This window comes from Primulina eburnea, chromosome 18 (genome assembly GCF_022965805.1).
Source record: "Primulina eburnea isolate SZY01 chromosome 18, ASM2296580v1, whole genome shotgun sequence".
Taxonomy (NCBI): Eukaryota; Viridiplantae; Streptophyta; class Magnoliopsida; order Lamiales; family Gesneriaceae; genus Primulina; species Primulina eburnea.
Genome location: NC_133118.1, coordinates 11,240,897 through 11,261,550, shown reverse-complemented (window position 1 = coordinate 11,261,550; position 20,654 = coordinate 11,240,897). Strand labels below are relative to the sequence as shown.

Here is a 20,654-nt window from a genome sequence, read left to right as displayed (position 1 = left end):
GTCAGAATGGGCTTTGAATTGAGCTGTAGATTGACACAGTCTATTTGATATTGTGAATTCAGATTGACATGGACAGACGTGAAATGGAGTCTTCGTCTTCGTCAGATCATGAAGACAAAGGTATAAGTCAATGTGGTATTGGGAGATGGACTTGAGTCAGCTGAGACTTGAGTTTCCCTAAATCACATACTTTACTTTATTGCATTGATACTTGCATTGATTGATTGAGATACTTGTTTTCTTGAGTTATAGATTACAGGTATTAGAAGAGTAATCTTATGACAGAAGTGCCGTTAGTGGTGGGATCGCCACGGGCACATTGCACGATGTCGTAAGATGGTGTATTGGCGGTAGTGCCAAAGTCTGTCATTAGATGATGGATTATCGATGTGGGTAGACTGATAACTTCTTCTATTACTGTTAGTTGATATTATATCGATGTGGATAGATGTATAGCTTATTCTATTACTGGTTATTGATATTATATCGATATGGATAGATTCATCGTTCCTTCTATTACTGTTAATCGATGTTATATCGATGTGGATAGAATCGGACTTTGTTCTATTACTGGTAATCGATATCATATCAATGTGAATAGAATCAGGGCTTGCTCTATTACTGATAATCGATAATATATCAATGTGAATAGAATCAGGGTTTCGTCTATTACTGTTAATCGATACTGTATCGGTGTGGATAGAACTGGAGTCTTTTCTATTACTGATAATCGATACTATATCGGCGTGGATAGAACTGGAGTATTTTCTATTACTGTCAGTCGATATATGCAGACCGACGTCTGGAACCGGGATCCCTAGACTAGGATTGAGTCTAGTCTGAATTTAGTAGCTACGAGTATTGTTGACTGTGTGTTATTGATTATGTTTCAGATTTGTTACATATTGTTGATACCTGATTACATGCTTTATATTTGTTTATATGATTGCATGTTTCATTGATTTATACTGGGAGTTATTCTCACCGGTTTATCCGGCTGTTTTCTTGTCTGTATGTATACTTGATAACAGGTGGGACAGGTTCAGGGTCGAGGAGATGAGGAGAGATCGAGTTAGAGTGGAGACTTCGGACTTTGATCTGAGATAGGGTTTGAACACTTGACATTAGTTGTTAAACTCTAGTTTGAATAAATGTTTTGTAATACAGGATTTGTATTTTATATACTAAGATGTATATATGTTTTATTTCACTACGTTCCGCAATTTAAAAAGAAAAATTTTTAGACCCTGTTTTATAATTGATTAATTAGTCCCAATGATGATTAAGAACTTGATTAGCGTCCGGGTCCCCACAACAGGTGGTATCAGAGCTGTAGGTCCTTGAATTGTAGGTTCCTTAGCACTGAGATAAAAGTTAGTGAGCGGGGTAGATTGAGTTTTCTTTCCCTGCATGTGATTGCTAGCATGTGATTTCATATACTGATGATTTATATGTAGGCTAGCATGATATTATGTTTTATTGCCTGGATTTATATGTCCTAGAAATGCATATAATGTTGACATAACATTGTATCTGCTAAGATTTCAGTATGTTGTTACTGTGTATTAAACTACATGTTACCTGGATATCGGAGATGATTTGGTAATATGTATTATATGAAAGGGGATCAGAACCAATTCTTGATCAGAGGTAAGCTGATCAGGATTGGGATTGAGACGGATTTGTCTCCTGTTATTACTAATACCTGTGATTATCAGATATTTCTCCTAGACGAATTCAAGAACGGGGTAGTACATCGTATGATCAGATGGATGTGTCTGAAACTCTGATGGAAACACAGATGATAAGATTTCAGTCATTTCAACCACCGATTTTGAGGGGTGTTGAGACACCAGCTGATTGTGAGACTTGGTTGGAGGAGATCGAAATGCTGTTTGAATTTCTGGGATTCACAGACGAGTGCAAAATTAAACTAGTTGGGAATCAGCTACGGGAAGTCGCTAGGAGTTGGTGGCTGGTAAACCGGGAAGCCATAGTACAGCGTGGTTTCACGATTACGTGGAAACTTTTCAAAGTTGAATTTTATCAAAGGTTTGTACCTCTATCATATCGAGAGGACAAAAGTGCAGAATTTGCAAATTTGAGGCAGGGTCCATTGAAGATCGATGAATATTTGGCCCATTTCTTCACCTTGCTACAGTTTGGTCCGCAAGTGGCTAGAAATGATACAGCTGTAGCTGATCAATTTATCAAAGGCTTGAATCCGGAAATACGCATCTTGGTGACTGTAAAACAACCGAGTAATTTTACTGATACTCTGAATCGAGCCAGAAGAGCAGAAACCGTTCTAATGAGACAAAAAGAAGCTTCATATGTTCTTCCAACACCGATACCACAACAACTGCCTTCCAGAATCGAGATGGGCAGCGGTAGTGGAGGAAAGAAAGAGATGTTGAAAGTTCAAAAGAAGCAATTCAAGAAATTTGGGAGCGGTTCATCTAGCTCTAGCGGTTCTAGTCCGAATTATACTGGCATCTATTGCAGAAATTACGGGGGAAGACATTCCACGGAACAATGTCATGGGGTGACCGGTAGATGCCGTGTTTGTAAACAACAAGGACATTTTGCTAGAATGTGTCCGCAGAAAAGCTTCCGGAGATCTTATGGAGCAGAACCATCTGGTTGTAAGGACCAGGAGACAGACCCAGGATAGACTTGAAGAGATTATAACAGGTAACTGTTTTTTTTATGATTATGTTGAAAATGTATTGTGAAGTATTCATACATGATATACATGATTTTGTATGAACAACATTGATATATGTTGTATCTGTTGGGTCTGTGTATACTGTAGTATTGAGTTTTGTTTTAATCTTTTGGAGGAAAATATTTTTATCAGTGAATTCTGTAAATATCATATACTGCAGTAAAATGAGAATGAGATGGAATTAGATGATGTTGTACTTGTGTTGTTTGATTTTAACTATATTATTGATATATAATAACAAGTACAGAGTGAGTATAGATTCTTGCCAGGAGATGGTAAGATTTTGACCTGAAATGGCCAAAGAATAAATAATGTACGGTAAGAATTCTCGATTTTGAATTCCTTGATATCCGTACTATATGACTTGATGATTATCGAAAGGAATGGAGTAATTTCTTATATATTCAGTTGATTACTGAAATTGAACATATCAGGAGCTGATTTGTCGATAGCAGGAGATTTGCTATAGTCTCGCAGATTTAGATTTTAGATTTGCTTTGTATCAGGGAAATGGATTACAGCCTTGATTCTATACCAGGTGCTGGTGCTATTTTAGAATTATGTATAGAATAATATTGAATGAATTAAAAGAATTGAGATATCAGTTTGATGATTTATGGCTTGAGAGTTAGAATTATATCTGAATATGTATTTCTCTATGAGATGTCTCAGTTCTGTTATGGGCTGATGAATCCTGTATTCAGAGGTATTCTGATGATTTTATACCGGGTAACTATGATGCGTTGATATACTCGTGATATAGGATTGATTGAATTAAATATTTTGTATGGAATAATCTGGGAGTTCAGATTATTGTATACAAAATGGTTTGGATATAAAGATAGTTGAGGACAGTGATTACTGACTGAAACAACAGCAATCTCAGATAGTTATAATTGCTGGAGTTTGGTAGATTATTATATCCGATTATTGTTTTGAAATTGCTTGCGAATTGTTATTGTTCTAAAACAGTATTGAGACATATTATGTTGTTTGGGGGACATTACATTCGAAGAAGATATAGCAGTTGATCTAAACGACTTGAAGATGTGATCAGTTAGTCAGCATTATCAGATATTAATGTATATTCGAATCGGAGCCGATATTGATATTATTCGGAATCCGTATATAATACCGATTATGATATATTATTGTGATTATATACAGTGCAACCGAATCTGAGCGTTGATCAGAGCATCAGGTAGGTATTATTGTTATATATATATATCTTGTTTGTGCCGAATATTCCGAATCTGGAATGACAGACAAGGTCAGAAGTGCACAGTGATCAATTCAGTATTCTTTTCGGTAACAGGACAAGTATGAAATTTGAAAGTATGGTTTTGATATAAACAAATGCGATCAGTTGTGGCAGAATATGTATTGAAATATCTGAATTGCCAACAGTTGAAGACAGAAAGATAGAGACAAAGAGATTAATTATCTTGATTGTCGATTCTCGAATAGAAATGGGAGTGCATTTCTATAAATTATGTGATAACACTACTGAATTCTTGTTTTGATTGTACGGTGATGTGATTATGAATGACAGATTGTTCGAATCTGCCTCTATTATTGTAGTAGCCGAATTCCAAATTGGGTAATTAACGGATTAATGGTGATTAAGAAGGTTTAATGTGTAATTTTGACCGTGGTCATGATCGGACGGACCGAAGATGGTTCGGAAGCACCGAAGAGTTCGGACGATACGAAGTGAGTTCGGTGGATCCGATCATGAGGTGTCAAGAGCAGCTGGACACGTGCAAGTTCGGACGGTCCGAAGTGTGGGTTCGGTGGATCCGAACATGAGCTGTCAAGAGCCAATGGACACGTAGCGTTCGGACGTTCCGAAGTGTTGTTCGGAGGATCCGAACATGGCCTATAAATAGTGCTCGGATTTCTCATTTGTGACTTGCCAATTCATGATTTTGCCTCATAGTTGAGAGGATTTGGAAGGTTTCTAGGGTTAGTTGTTGGTCGAGCGATAGCCAAGAGCTGCCAGGAGTAGTAGCGTAGCGACGCCTGAGTTTCAAGGCAATCGACATCAAAGGGCTGTCGACGGACGAAGGTAAACCCTAAACCTTTGGTAGTACTAGGGAGTACTGGTTTTGCTAGTCGAGCATGGTAGTATTGATTGAGTATGCTTTTGATGCGTAGGCTTGTGCTAGACCTGATTAGCGGTGTTGCGTAAGGCTAGGCTTGCTGTGATAGAGGTACGAAAGTACTATCCGAGATATCCTGGTTGAGTATACATTCATATATGTGTTGCATGATTATGTGGTGCATTGTTATATGTCATATGATGCATGCTATTATGTCACGTTTATTACTGCACGTTGCATTTCACGTTTAGCCGTATCTCCTTCGAGATAGCCTTTACTGTTGAGCTGTATCTCTTTCGAGATAAGCTATATCTTGGGGCCGCTCAGCCCTGTCTTGTGGACGCATGGACACCGAGAGTACACAGTGGCCGACGGGTCGGGAGGGCTTCGGTGGTCCGGGACATTTTAGGTCCACGTCTGTCTTGTAGTGGATGCAGTGACCCAGAGGTTGGACCGCGCGGCACTATCCACTTGGCGCCTCTAGACTGAGCATTGTTGAGATCCTTTTGTGACTCCTGTTTCTTGACTACCCTGGTATCATATCATAGCATGTGCATTTCATATAAGTCTGTATACTCATACTTTTGTGCTGGGCGTTCTTATCGCTCACGTCCTCGGTTTTGTTCTTGGACACCCCATTTCCACGGGGCAGGCTTCAGGTTGGACGGCTCGAGAGGAGCAGGAGGAGGACAGTGAGTAGCTGGTTGGTTTAGTTTTCAGTACTATTTTTGATTCGATATGGTTGTACCGAATACTTTTATTCTGAGTTATTTTGGACTTCAGTTGGGATGTATAATTATAGTTGTTGACTTTTCCGCTGTTATCTCTGATTAGTATTATTAAGTTAATTGCATGCTTAGTTCTTGCTTAGTAGGTGATTCTGGAAAGGGTCACTACATTTATGGTATCAGAGCATGCGTATGATTTTGGGATATAGATTCTGTTTTGGGATTTCCGTTGACCAATTTACTAGTTTCCTCATTCTATGTTGTAGCGATGGCTGACCACTTTGGTGACGAGAGTAGTCAGGGGAGTGTAGGTCATTGGGGCGATCAGGACGGTAGTAGGCGTCATCGTAACCGTGAACATCGTCATCGTCGGGATGGTCCTAGGCGTTTTGAGTTGCACCGTTTCATGCAGATGGGACCTAAGCCTTTGGTCGGTGGTGAGACTCCTGAGGATGCTAAGGATTGGATAGAGCGCATGGAGAGTTGTTTCCGTGCATTTCAGTGCACCGAGGAGCAGAAGATAGAGACCCTTAGTTTTCTTCTTGAGGGCCGTGCTCGCAAGTGGTGGCGATCGACTTCTGCGCCGATAGTCCAGTCCCAGGGTAGGGTGACGTGGGCCGATTTCCGTGCAGCTTTCTTGCAGCTGTATTTTCCTCCAGCCCTTCGCCAGGCAAAGACGATTGAGCTCCTGAATCTGAAGCAGGGTAGTATGTCTGTTGATGAGTATCAGCAGAAGTTCTTCGAGTTGTTACCCTTCGCTCCTCATATCAGTGGCAGTTCTGAGGCCAAGTATGATCATTTCCTCCAGGGTCTTAACCAGGAGATCTTTGACCGAGTCACTGTCTGTGATAATCCTACTTCGTACGATGGGTTAGTGAATCGGTGTCGCCAGGCAGAGATCAGTCTCCAGCGTGGTAGGGCTATTCTTTCTTCTAGACCTTCGCATACTTTGAGGCCTCGATCTCAGTCATTCAAGAAGTCTGGTTCGTCTTCTTCTGGATCTGGATCTCGATCTAGTGGTGTTTTCCGCTTTGGTAAGAAGAAGGAGTCTTGTGCGCATTGTGGGAAGAACCATCCATCGGAGCAATGCCGAGTAGCCGCAGGAGCTTGTTATCAGTGCGGAGAGATGGGGCATATTAAGAAGAATTGTCCTCAGTTGCGAGGTGGAGCAGGATCCGGTTCTGGATCTCAGACGACTGTTCAGCAGAGGAGGCAGGGTCAGGCAGTGGGTAGTTCGAATCTTCGACCTCGTACCCAAGGTCAGGTTTTTGCGCTGAACCAGGATCAGGCTGCAGATGACTGAGAGAGTCATAGCAGGTACTTTTTGTTTATGCGGTATTTCTACTTTTGTTCTTATTGATACCGGAGCATCGCATTCATTCATTTCTGCACGATTCATTAAGCATCATAAGTTACCGTTTGTTTCCCTAGACGTCATTCTTTCTGTTTCTACCCCGATGGGTCATTCGGTGTTAGTTAAGCGTCTAGTGGTGGGTTGTCCCTTAGATTTTGAGGGTAACGATGTGTGATTTCGTTTTGTTCATCCTCTAAGCTTGATTTCGAGGACGAAATCTTTTTTTAGGGGGGGAGAATGTAGTAGCCGAATTCCAAATTGGGTAATTAACGGATTAATGGTGATTAAGAAGGTTTAATGTGTAATTTTGACCGTGGTCATGATCGGACGGACCGAAGATGGTTCGGAAGCACCGAAGAGTTCGGACGATACGAAGTGAGTTCGGTGGATCCGATCATGAGGTGTCAAGAGCAGCTGGACACGTGCAAGTTCGGACGGTCCGAAGTGTGGGTTCGGTGGATCCGAACATGAGCTGTCAAGAGCCAATGGACACGTAGCGTTCGGACGTTCCGAAGTGTTGTTCGGAGGATCCGAACATGGCCTATAAATAGTGCTCGGATTTCTCATTTGTGACTTGCCAATTCATGATTTTGCCTCATAGTTGAGAGGATTTGGAAGGTTTCTAGGGTTAGTTATTGGTCGAGCGATAGCCAAGAGCTGCCAGGAGTAGTAGCGTAGCGACGCCTGAGTTTCAAGGCAATCGACATCAAAGGGCTGTCGACGGACGAAGGTAAACCCTAAACCTTTGGTAGTACTAGGGAGTACTGGTTTTGCTAGTCGAGCATGGTAGTATTGATTGAGTATGCTTTTGATGCGTAGGCTTGTGCTAGACCTGATTAGCGGTGTTGCGTAAGGCTAGGCTTGCTGTGATAGAGGTACGAAAGTACTATCCGAGATATCCTGGTTGAGTATACATTCATATATGTGTTGCATGATTATGTGGTGCATTGTTATATGTCATATGATGCATGCTATTATGTCACGTTTATTACTGCACGTTGCATTTCACGTTGAGCCGTATCTCCTTCGAGATAGCCTTTACTGTTGAGCTGTATCTCTTTCGAGATAAGCTATATCTTGGGGCCGCTCAGCCCTGTCTTGTGGACGCATGGACACCGAGAGTACACAGTGGCCGACGGGTCGGGAGGGCTTCGGTGGTCCGGGACATTTTAGGTCCACGTCTGTCTTGTAGTGGATGCAGTGACCCAGAGGTTGGACCGCGCGGCACTATCCACTTGGCGCCTCTAGACTGAGCATTGTTGAGATCCTTTTGTGACTCCTGTTTCTTGACTACCCTGGTATCATATCATAGCATGTGCATTTCATATAGGTCTGTATACTCATACTTTTGTGCTGGGCGTTCTTATCGCTCACGTCCTCGGTTTTGTTCTTGGACACCCCATTTCCACGGGGCAGGCTTCAGGTTGGACGGCTCGAGAGGAGCAGGAGGAGGACAGTGAGTAGCTGGTTGGTTTAGTTTTCAGTACTATTTTTGATTCGATATGGTTGTACCGAATACTTTTATTCTGAGTTATTTTGGACTTCAGTTGGGATGTATAATTATAGTTGTTGACTTTTCCGCTGTTATCTCTGATTAGTATTATTAAGTTAATTGCATGCTTAGTTCTTGCTTAGTAGGTGATTCTGGAACGGGTCACTACAATTATGTTGTACAGGACGATGTACAGATACTATTAGACGACTGAAATTGTGCTAGAACAGAGGATCATCGGAGTGAACTATCCTGATACTGGAGGATATTCAGTAGTTGTAGTGTGTGATTTTAGAGCTAGTTGAAATAACTGAGTGTTATTTATGAATTTTCATATGACGATAGCTATCAAATGCGTATTGAGATAGCATTATTAGAAATTTTGGTACAGTGAGAACTGTTAATTTCCGTTGTATGAAGGATCTCTGAGATTTGATTTGATCGAATCAGGAGTATGATTCAGAAGAAAAAAATGAAAACAGCTCGGAATTTACTTTGACATAGGCCAATGTCGGATGATGACGATTGGTAATTGGAGCTAGAAATTTAATATGTCCTTGACTAGGATTGATAAATGAGGATACTGATTTGTTATAGAACTATTGATTGGCATATATGGATGCAGTATAGCCAATATTTTACGATTGATCATGTCACGAATCATTTCAAGTAGTATTATGACATTATACTTCTTGAATGAGTGTTTTCTGTTTGAAGTCAAGATCTGGGGAAGAAAGATACCTCAGATTGATGTTAATGAAATGAGTTTGGATGTTAAACTCTATTATACATTTCTTCTGATAGATTTGAATTAATTTAGTGAGAGTTCGAGGACGAACTCAGATCTAAGAGGGGGAGAAATGTAATGCCCGAGAATTTAATTACCGTAATCTGAAACGATTTGGGTATAATTACCGTAATCTGGAATTAATCTGAAATGATTTATTGAATTAATTGCGGTAAATATAGACGGAACAGACTAGCCGGAAAAGACGGAAAAATACACTAAAGGTGTGCGAGGGAGCTACCATGCGCGCACATGCGCGATATAGTGCGCGAGCAGGCACGCATAGGGCAGAAGACCCCGCGCATATGCGCGGCGAGAGGACGCGCATATGCGCGAGGTGTCCAGTAGCATGAGTGCCGAGACTGTAAGTCTCGCGCATATGCGCGAGGTAGTGCGCGCATATGCGCGAGCACTCCAGTAGGTCTCGCGCATATGCGCGACTTGTGTTCGCGCATATGCGCGAGCAGTCGAGTGTGCGGATAAGGCTCTCGGCGCATATGCGCGGAATTGTGCGCGCATATGCGCCAGGAATGCAGCACGAAAATATGCCACTTGTTGCTTGTGTACGAGGTGTGTATATATATATATATATATACATGTAAACGTAAACCCTCAGCAAAAATCAGAAAAGGGTCGAGGAATTGCCAGAAATCCTTACGCCTTTTTGTTTTGATCCGTCCGTCAGATTTTGAATCCGACTTCAGTACCGAGTTCCTATCAACGTAGGCTACAACTGGACGTAAGTTTTGCTACGTTTAGACATGTTTTGAATTTGTGATATTGTCTAAATTGAATAGGAGTTAGATATGATGTTCTTGACACAGTAGACATCGTATATCTGAAGTCAGATTGAAGAACGGACTATGTATGGAATTATGATGAATTTTCAGAGTTTATTCGATTGAAATATACTGAATTGATATCAGAATCATGGTATTATTGATTTTGTGATACTGAGATTGATATCTGAGTTGTACTGTATCACTGGATATATTGATACTAACCAGATTGGGATCAGATGAGTTATTGACTTGTTGTATCAAAATTGTATTGCCGGGATTGCGGGATTGTACAGAATTGATATAGAACTTGGTATTAATATTGATATTGACTATGAGTTTCCGTATTATATCTGTGATGTTGGGATTGACGGGGTTACTGAGATGGTATTATTATACCGTCGAAACATCAGTGAATTGATATTGATCAGACTCAATATTGATGGTGATTATATCGTGATATTGTCGATATGAATTGGATTGTGTCTTGATTCGATATTGGTCAGAATGGGCTTTGAATTGAGCTGTAGATTGACACAGTCTATTTGATATTGTGAATTCAGATTGACATGGACAGACGTGAAATGGAGTCTTCGTCTTCGTCAGATCATGAAGACAAAGGTATAAGTCAATGTGGTATTGGGAGATGGACTTGAGTCAGCTGAGACTTGAGTTTCCCTAAATCACATACTTTACTTTATTGCATTGATACTTGCATTGATTGATTGAGATACTTGTTTTCTTGAGTTATAGATTACAGGTATTAGAAGAGTAATCTTATGACAGAAGTGCCGTTAGTGGTGGGATCGCCAAGGGCACATTGCACGATGTCATAAGATGGTGTATTGACGGTAGTGCCAAAGTCTGTCATTAGATGATGGATTATCGATGTGGGTAGACTGATAACTTCTTCTATTACTGTTAGTTGATATTATATCGATGTGGATAGATGTATAGCTTATTCTATTACTGTTGATTGATATTATATCGATGTGGATAGATTCATCGTTCCTTCTATTACTGTTAATCGATGTTATATCGATGTGGATAGAATCGGACTTTGTTCTATTACTGGTAATCGATATCATATCAATGTGAATAGAATCAGGGCTTGCTCTATTACTGATAATCGATAATATATCAATGTGAATAGAATCAGGGTTTCGTCTATTACTGTTAATCGATACTGTATCGGTGTGTATAGAACTGGAGTCTTTTCTATTACTGGTAATCGATACTATATCGGCGTGGATAGAACTGGAGTCTTTTCTATTACTGTTAGTCGATATATGCAGACCGACGTCTGGAACCAGGATCCCTAGACTAGGATTGAGTCTAGTCTGAATTTAGTAGCTACGAGTATTGTTGACAGTGTGTTATTGATTATGTTTCAGATTTGTTACATATTGTTGATACCTGATTACATGCTTTATATTTGTTTATATGATTGCATGTTTCATTGATTTATACTGGGAGTTATTCTCACCGGTTTATCCGGCTATTGTCTTGTCTGTATGTGTACTTGACAACAGGTGGGACAGGTTCAGGGTCGAGGAGATGAGGAGAGATCGAGTTAGAGTGGAGACTTCGGACTTTGATCTGAGATAGGGTTTGAACACTTGACATTAGTTGTTAAACTCTAGTTTGAATAAATGTTTTGTAATACGGGATTTGTATTTTTTATATACTGAGATGTTTATATGTTTTATTTCACTACGTTCCGCAATTTAAAAAGAAAAATTTTTAGACTCTGTTTTATAATTGATTAATGAGTCCCAATGATGATTAAGAACTTGATTAGCGTCCGAGTCCCCACACCGGGGCATGTCCCGAGGATATGAGTTGTTTGTATATTAAAGTCTTGAGTTTTGATTTCCTAAACTTACACGCTTAAATTCAAAATTTGGAATTAAATTTGAGAGATGTCTTCTAATTTTGAGCTTTTTAAGCATTTGCGCTTGAATCCAAGTTTTGTAAGATTTAAAATCTTGAAATTAGATTTTTAAATTTAACACTTAGAATTCTAAACTAGAAATTTTGCACATCATATTGACCGCTTTCTAAACATTTCAAGTTCGTGTGGCTTTAAAATTTATAATGCTACTATATTAAAACCGTAGTCATTGTATCTTGAGAAACGAATTGCCAACAACCGTGAGTACCGAGGCGGGGCAATATTGTTTTAAGGAAAAAGAGCCAAACTCTTGCCTCGACTATTTTCTCCTAGCCATTTGGTTCACTCATTTCTATCTCCAAATTTCCGAAGACAAAACAAAAGAATATCATACCAACAAAATTTACTAACTTAAGCATTGTCGGAATGTTTACGCCGAGCAACCCCCGACATCTCTAACATTTTGTAGTAGCCCGAATTCCAAATTGGGTAATTAACGGATTAATGGTGATTAAGAAGGTTTAATGTGTAATTTTGACCGTGGTCATGATCGGACGAACCGAATATGGTTCGGAAGCACCGAAGAGTTCGGACGATCCGAAGTAGGTTCGGTGGATCCGATCATGAGGTGTCAAGAGTTGATCGACACGTCAGTTTACATGCAAGTTCGGAAGGTCCGAAGTGTAGGTTCGGTGGATCCGATCATGAGGTGTCAAGAGCCGGTGGACACGTAGGAGTTCGGACGTTCCGAAGTGTGTTCGGTGGATCCGAACATAGCCTATAAATAGTGCTCGGATTTCCTCATTTTGTATTGTCAATTCTTGAAGTGTGCCTCCTATTTGAGAGATTTGGAAGGTTTCTAGGGTTAGTTTTTCGGTCGAGCGTTAGCCAAGAGCTGCCAGGATTGGTAGCGTAGCGACGCCTGAGTTTCGAGGCAATCGACATCAAAGGGCTGTCGACGGACGAAGGTAAACCCTAAACCTTTGGTAGTACTGGTTTTGCTAGTCGAGCATGGTAGCATTGTTCATTGGGTATGCTTTTGATGCGTAGGCCTGTTCTAGACCTGATTAGCAGTGTTGCGTAAGGCTAGGCTTGCTGTGATAGAGGTACGAAAGTACTATCCGAGATATCCTGGTTGAGTATACATTCATATATGTGTTGCATGATTATTTGCTGCATTGTTATATGTCATATGATGCATGCTATTATGTCACGAGTTATGATGCACGTTGCATTTCATGTTGAGCCGTATCTCCTTCGAGATAGCCTTTATTATTGAGCTGTATCTCTTTCGAGATAAGCTATATCTTGTGGGGCCGCTCAGCCCTGTCTTGTCTTGTGGACGCATGGACACTGAGAGTACACAGTGGCCGACGGGTCGGGAGGGCTTCGGTGATCCGGGACATTTTAGGTCCACGTCTGTTCTTGTAGTGGATGCAGTGACCCAGAGGAGTACCGCGCGGCACTATCCACTTGGCGCCTCTAGACTGAGCATTTTGAGATCCTTTGTGACTCCTGTTTCTTGACTACCCTGGTATCATATCATAGCATGTGCATTTCATATAGGTCTGTATACTCATGCTTTTGTACTGGGCGTTCTTATCGCTCACGTCCTCGGTTTTGTTTATCTTGGACACCCCATTCCCACGGGGCAGGCCTCAGGTTGGACAGCTCAGGAGGAGGAGGAGGAGGACGTTGAGTAGCTGGTTGGTTTAGTTTATCGGTACTATTTTGTTTCGTTATGGTTGTACTGGATATTTTAGTTTGAGTTATTCTAGACTTCGATTGGGTTGTATAACCATTATTTGTTGACTGTTTCCGCAATTATCTCTGATTGTTGTTAATTAGGTTAATTGCATGCTTAGTTCTTGATTAGTAGGTGATTCTGGAACGGGTCACTACATTTATGGTATCAGAGCATGCATACGATTTTGGGATATAGATTTCTGTTTTGGGATTTTTGTTTACCATTTTCCTCATTCTTATAGCGATGGCTGACCACTTTGGTGACGAGAGTAGTCAGGGGAGTGTAGGTCGTTGGGGTGACCAGGACGATCGTAGGCGGCATCGTGACCATCGTCATCGACGGGATGGTCCTAGGCGTTTTGATTTGCACCGTTTCATTCAGATGGGGCATAAGCCTTTAGTCGGCGGTGAGACTCCCGATGATGCTGAGGATTGGTTAGAGCGCATGGAGAGTTGTTTCCGTGCATTCCAGTGCACCGAGGAGCAGAAGATAGAGACCCTTAGTTTTCTTCTTGAGGGCCGTGCGCGCAAGTGGTGGCGATCGACTTCTGCGCCGATAGTCCAGTCCCAGGGTAGGGTGACTTGGGCCGATTTCCGTGCAGCTTTCATGCAGCTGTATTTTCCTCCCGCCCTTCGCCAGGCAAAGACGATTGAGCTCCTGAACCTTAAGCAGGGTAGTATGTCTGTTGACGAATATCAGCAGAAGTTCTTCGAGTTGTTACCCTTTGCTCCTCATATTAGTGGCAGTTCTGAGGCCAAGTACGACCATTTCCTTCAGGGTCTTAACCAGGAGATTTTTGATCGAGTCACTGTCTGTGATAATCCTACTTCGTATGATGGATTAGTGAACCGGTGTCGCCAGGCCGAGATCAGTCTTCAGCGTGGTAGGTCTATTCTTTCTTCCAGACCTCCGAGTACTTTGGGTCCTCGATCTCAGTCTTTCAAGAAATCTGGTTCTTCTTCTTCTGGATCTGGATCACGGTCTAGCGGTGTTTTTCGCTTTGATAAGAAGAAGGATTCTTGTGTGCATTGCGGGAAGAACCATCCATCGGAGCAGTGCCGATCAGCCGCGGGAGCTTGTTTTCAGTGCGGAGAGATGGGGCATATCAAGAAGAATTGTCCTCAGTTGCGAGGTGGAGCAGGATCTGGTTCCGGATCTCAGGCGACTGTTCAGCAGAGGAGGCAGGGTCAAGCAGTGGGTAGTTTGAATCTTCGACCTCGTGCCCAAGGTCAGGTTTTTGCGCTGAACCAGGATCAGGCTGCAGATGAGACAGAGAGAGTCATAGCAGGTACTTTTCGTTTATGCGGTATTCCTGCTTTTGTTCTTATTGATACCGGAGCATCGCATTCATTCATTTCTGCACGATTTGTTAAGCGTCATAAGTTACCGTATGTTTCCCTAGACGTCATTCTTTCTGTTTCTACCCCGATGGGTCATTCGGTGTTAGCTAAGCGTCTAGTGATGGGTTGTCCCTTAGATTTTGAGGGTAACGAGTTGACTGCGAATCTTATGATCCTGGAGATGGAAGATTTTGATTGTATTTTAGGTATAGACCTATTGACTACTTACCGAGCTACTGTGGATTGTTACCAGAAGCTTGTTCAGTTTCGTACGACTGAGAGCTCTAGTTGGTTTTTCTATGGTGAGGGAGCGTGACCTCCGATGCCAGTGGTATCTGCTGTGGAAGCCTGTCGTGCTTTAGAGGCGGGCGGGGAAGGCTACCTCATCTATGCGATTGATTCGTCCACAGGTAGTGTTGATCTAGATGATATTCCAGTGGTTTGTGAATTTCCTGATGTTTTTCCAGATGAGATTCCTGGTTTTCCTCCGGTTAGAGAGGTGGAATTTGGCATTGAGTTAATGCCAGGGACTGCACCGATTTTTCGTGCCCCTATCGTCTGGCTCCGTCAGAGATGAGAGAATTGAAGCAGCAATTGCAGGATCTTCTTGATAAAGGTTATATTCGCCCGAGTGTTTCACCTTGGGGAGCTCCAGTTTTGTTTGTCAAGAAAAAGGATGGATCAATGAGATTGTGTATTGATTATCGCCAGCTGAATCGTGTGACGATCAAAAACAAGTATCCATTACCTCGTATCGATGACTTGTTCGATCAGCTTCAGGGTACCTCTGTTTACTCCAAGATTGACTTGCGATCGGGTTATCATTAGATGAGAGTCAGAGATGATGATATTTCCAAGACTGCATTTCGTACTCGATATGGGCATTACGAGTTTCTAGTTATGCCATTCGGATTGACGAATGCGCCAGCGGTGTTCATGGATTTGATGAACCGAGTATTTTGAGATTATGTTTTTGTTTCGTTTTGTTCATACTCTAAGCTTGATTTCGAGGACGAAATCTTTTAAGGGGGGGAGAATGTAGTAGCCCGAATTCCAAATTGGGTAATTAACGGATTAATGGTGATTAAGAAGGTTTAATGTGTAATTTTGACCGTGGTCATGATCGGACGGACCGAAGATGGTTCGGAAGCACCGAAGAGTTCGGACGATCCGAAGTAGGTTCGGTGGATCCGATCATGAGGTGTCAAGAGTTGATCGACACGTCAGTTTACATGCAAGTTCGGAAGGTCCGAAGTGTAGGTTCGGTGGATCCGATCATGAGGTGTCAAGAGCCGGTGGACACGTAGGAGTTCGGACGTTCCGAAGTGTGTTCGGTGGATCCGAACATAGCCTATAAATAGTGCTCGGATTTCCTCATTTTGTATTGTCAATTCTTGAAGTGTGCCTCCTATTTGAGAGATTTGGAAGGTTTCTAGGGTTAGTTTGTCGGTCGAGCGTTAGCCAAGAGCTGCCAGGATTGGTAGCGTAGCGACGCCTGAGTTTCGAGGCAATCGACATCAAAGGGCTGTCGACGGACGAAGGTAAACCCTAAACCTTTGGTAGTACTGGTTTTGCTAGTCGAGCATGGTAGCATTGTTCATTGGGTATGCTTTTGATGCGTAGGCTTGTTCTAGACCTGATTAGCAGTGTTGCGTAAGGCTAGGCTTGCTGTGATAGAGGTACGAAAGTACTATCCGAGATATCCTGGTTGAGTATACATTCATATATGTGTTGCATGATTATTTGCTGCATTGTTATATGCCATATGATGCATGCTATTATGTCACGAGTTATGATGCACGTTGCATTTCATGTTGAGCCGTATCTCCTTCGAGATAGCCTTTATTATTGAGCTGTATCTCTTTCGAGATAAGCTATATCTTGTGGGGCCGCTCAGCCCTGTCTTGTCTTGTGGACGCATGGACACCGAGAGTACACAGTGGCCGACGGGTCGGGAGGGCTTCGGTGATCCGGGACATTTTAGGTCCACGTCTGTTCTTGTAGTGGATGCAGTGACCCAGAGGAGTACCGCGCGGCACTATCCACTTGGCGCCTCTAGACTGAGCATTTTGAGATCCTTTGTGACTCCTGTTTCTTGACTACCCTGGTATCATATCATAGCATGTGCATTTCATATAGGTCTGTATACTCATGCTTTTGTACTGGGCGTTCTTATCGCTCACGTCCTCGGTTTTGTTTATCTTGGACACCCCATTCCCACGGGGCAGGCCTCAGGTTGGACAGCTCAGGAGGAGGAGGAGGAGGACGTTGAGTAGCTGGTTGGTTTAGTTTATCGGTACTATTTTGTTTCGTTATGGTTGTACTGGATATTTTAGTTTGAGTTATTCTAGACTTCGATTGGGTTGTATAACCATTATTTGTTGACTGTTTCCGCAATTATCTCTGATTGTTGTTAATTAGGTTAATTGCATGCTTAGTTCTTGATTAGTAGGTGATTCTGGAACGGGTCACTACACATTTATTTGTGACAAAAGTGCCCAACCCATGATGTTTGTTGTTTACCGGTCTATGGCCACATGGACACTCTTATGAGCCAATCGTTTATGACTATTTGGATTCATTTTCGAGCCAGTCTGATCTTCAATGAGGTATTTTGAGTAAAGTCCAAAAACAAATCCATGAGTGTTTAGACCTAAAGTGGACAATATTATATCATTACGGAGATAAGTGAATTTCATTGCACAACGTATGCATTTTTTAAAATGATTAAATTTACCAATCCAAATATTAAATTTTAAATGCATAATTTTATAAAATTCAGTTGGAAATCATTTTTCGACTAATTACATTACACACAAGTAAATTTGTCATCCTGCTTGCTGGTATACATAAAAATTGGGACGCAAAAGCGTATTATCTTGCATAAATTTAAACTCAAATATAATGTATTCTCTTTGAAAGTTTCAAGAATTTAATGTACATTCAAAAGCAAAATGTTCTTGAAAAAATGAGCAAGAAGCAATACAAGCATTGCCATTTCTAACAAATCGCTAAAGGCATTGGTCAATCATACAAATTATTGATGCTAAAAGAATGGTAAAATTTCTTGAATTGTCTTCTTCTTACCTCATAAATAGATTGTGAGGAGTCTCCCTCCATACACCCCTGTAGTATATTGTTTACAGTTTACCACCCACCACCTACACTATACACCGGAAAACATGTTATATATCAGCACATTTAGAAGGCGCGAATCCAAGCCTCGACTTTTTGACATCATACAAGATATGGAAATTCTGCTGCTGATAGTTGCCGATGATTGACAAAGCCGAACGAGGGGTCCCCAAGATCGCTAGGCAAACTACATCATCCGGCTCGAGCTTAATGAAATAGTTCTCGACCGGGAAATTCCACATGGCACCGTCCCCGAACAAAATCCCAAAACTGGGCAACTCCTGTTTAGCCACCCCCGACACGTTGTAACAAGGATCGAGAATTGGGAAATCTTTCACAACCGGATAGCCCTCCACCTTCTTTTCGAAAGCCTCCTTAATAATTTGATAGGCCGGATCAGCAAAATAACTGAGTGTCGTACCCGAGTCGATGATTGTCCCACCAGCACCTTCTGGAGATAAACTCCATGTCTCCTCCGGTATGCTTAGCACCTCCCCTCCAACAAGAATTGACTTTATTTGCACATAATAGAATGTATCCACTGGATTTTCTTTCCCCTTGACAAAAGACGTGAAATTTAAATTAGGGCGGCTGAGGAGGTCTTTATCCTCCCCAAAAATAAGCTTGCTGCTAACACTAGTATTGCTATTTCTATCCACCAGACAATACGAAAACGAGTGGCCATATAAAGCTTGAAGCTGCGACGAAAAGGATAAAGGCCCTCTCCCAAGGCCTAATAGCCCAGCAGCACCATGAAAGAGCCCTCTATTCCAATGTCCACAACCAAACATCACATTTTCCACTTTCCTGAACTCAGATTTCCCACTCGGGGTTGTAAGATTAACTGTAAAGGCCTCAAGCGCAAAATCACCGGTGGTATTCGAGCTATCTCCATACCAATAATAATAAGGGCAGCTCTGATTCTCAGCCATGCAGGGCTGTGGCGGGTCGGGGGACGAAACAAGGTGACACCGGGGATCACTACAGCTAATATTTCTATATGAACTCGATTCTTTCGGAGTATAATATTGACCAGTTTGTTCAAAACAATCATAACAAGGTACACATTGAATCCAATTCAAATCACTGCCAGTATCAAGAATCAAAGAGAAGTGTTTAGGAGGTGTACCCACAAAAACATCCATGAAGTACTCACCGGAGCCGAGACTCACCCCCGACTCCAAAGTCGCCATAAGCTGGCCGGAGAAACCGGCGGAATAAGCTCCCGGCAAGTCGTCCTGTCCGACAACTGGCTTCGTGAGCTGTTGATCACCGTCTTTCTTCAATCTTGAAAAGGCGTTCTGATTTTTTCTCTCGATGATCCTTGTTTGGAGGGTTTGAATTCGTTTTAAATCCTTCGCCGTGGAATCCGCCACAGAATCCGAGGGCTTAAGCTTTAGATTGAGCTTCACCGTTGGCTGGCCGGACTGTGGCTTCGAGTCTTCTCCAACATCATCTTCTTCATGAACCAAAATCTGATGGGTCGCTGTTTTCCTGGATTTCGAAAAGCTGCAATCCGAATCCACCAAAGAAGATACAGCATTGAAGCTAGAACGATCGGGCAACTCTATGGCCGAAAAATTCAAATATCTGAGACCTACCACCTCTCCATCCCCGCTGGCTAGAAAACCACAGAAGAACAAGCAAAAGCATCCAAGAACGCAGAAAGATTTCGCCACCATCAGAAGATAAGATGGAAGAAATTCTAAAAATCTTGCAGAAACAAGACTATAAATTAACAACCACCCAGAACACAGAAAACAAAATAAAATCTTGAATTTTGCAGAAATCCAAGCCAAAGATTAGAACATGAAACTTTTAACAAGTAAAAACAAAGAGCTTCAAACTCAAGGTCCAGAAATCCTGATTTTTTGGGCAGAAATCGAGAGAGAGAGGAGAAGAGAAGAGAAGAGAAGAGAAGAGAAGAGAGAGAAAATCAAAACAAACAACGCAATTGAAGATGGAATTTGGAAATGGGAACAATTAAATTTGGAGGAGGCGTGAAAAGTTGAAGAATTTAGAAAGAATGAATGCTGGGAAGTAAGACTTTGAATGTCGCACCTTTTCTTTTCAATCAATAAACTTTTACGCGGTTTCACATTTCATTACTGTCACGTGTTTATTTATTTTTCATTTTCTTAGCTCAAAAATAGAAATTTAATTTTATTATCTCAATAAAAAAAAGTTTATTTAATTTTTAATTTTAAACTGTAAATTAATCAATGTATATAGTTTCCTAGAAAATATTGTCACAAGAGTTTATTTAATTTTACATTTACGTTATTAGTAGGTCTCTTGTAAGACGGTTTCACGAATCTTTTTATTTGTGAGACAGATCAACCCTACCGATATTCACTATAAAAAGTAATAATTTTATCATAAAAATTAATAGTTTTTCATGGATAAATGTAACGTCACGAAAATTTAAAAGTTCACTCGAACCACATGTATTTGAATTATTAAATTCTCATGTATTTTAATTAAATGTTTTAATTGCATGAATTAATTATGTTGTGCATATTTGCATGTTTAAAATATATTTTTCTACATTGTTGCATTAAAATATAT

The 20,654-nt window shown here is 41.3% G+C and overlaps 1 protein-coding gene across 1 annotated transcript; it reads right to left on the bottom strand.

The window, feature by feature from the left end:
- Nucleotides 1-17,819: 17,819 nt before the first annotated feature.
- Nucleotides 17,820-20,142, bottom strand: LOC140819716 (aspartyl protease family protein 2-like). The gene has a single exon (XM_073179894.1). It carries the CDS (start codon nt 19,766-19,768, stop codon nt 18,137-18,139), a length of 1,632 nt encoding a protein of 543 aa, XP_073035995.1. The 5' UTR covers nt 19,769-20,142; the 3' UTR covers nt 17,820-18,136.
- Between the last annotated feature and the right edge of the window lie 512 nt (nt 20,143-20,654).

Coding starts and splice junctions, on each gene's coding strand:
- LOC140819716 (XM_073179894.1), bottom strand. CDS start 19,768: ATGGTGGCGAAATCTTTCTGCGTTCTTGGATGCTTTTGCTTGTTCTTC.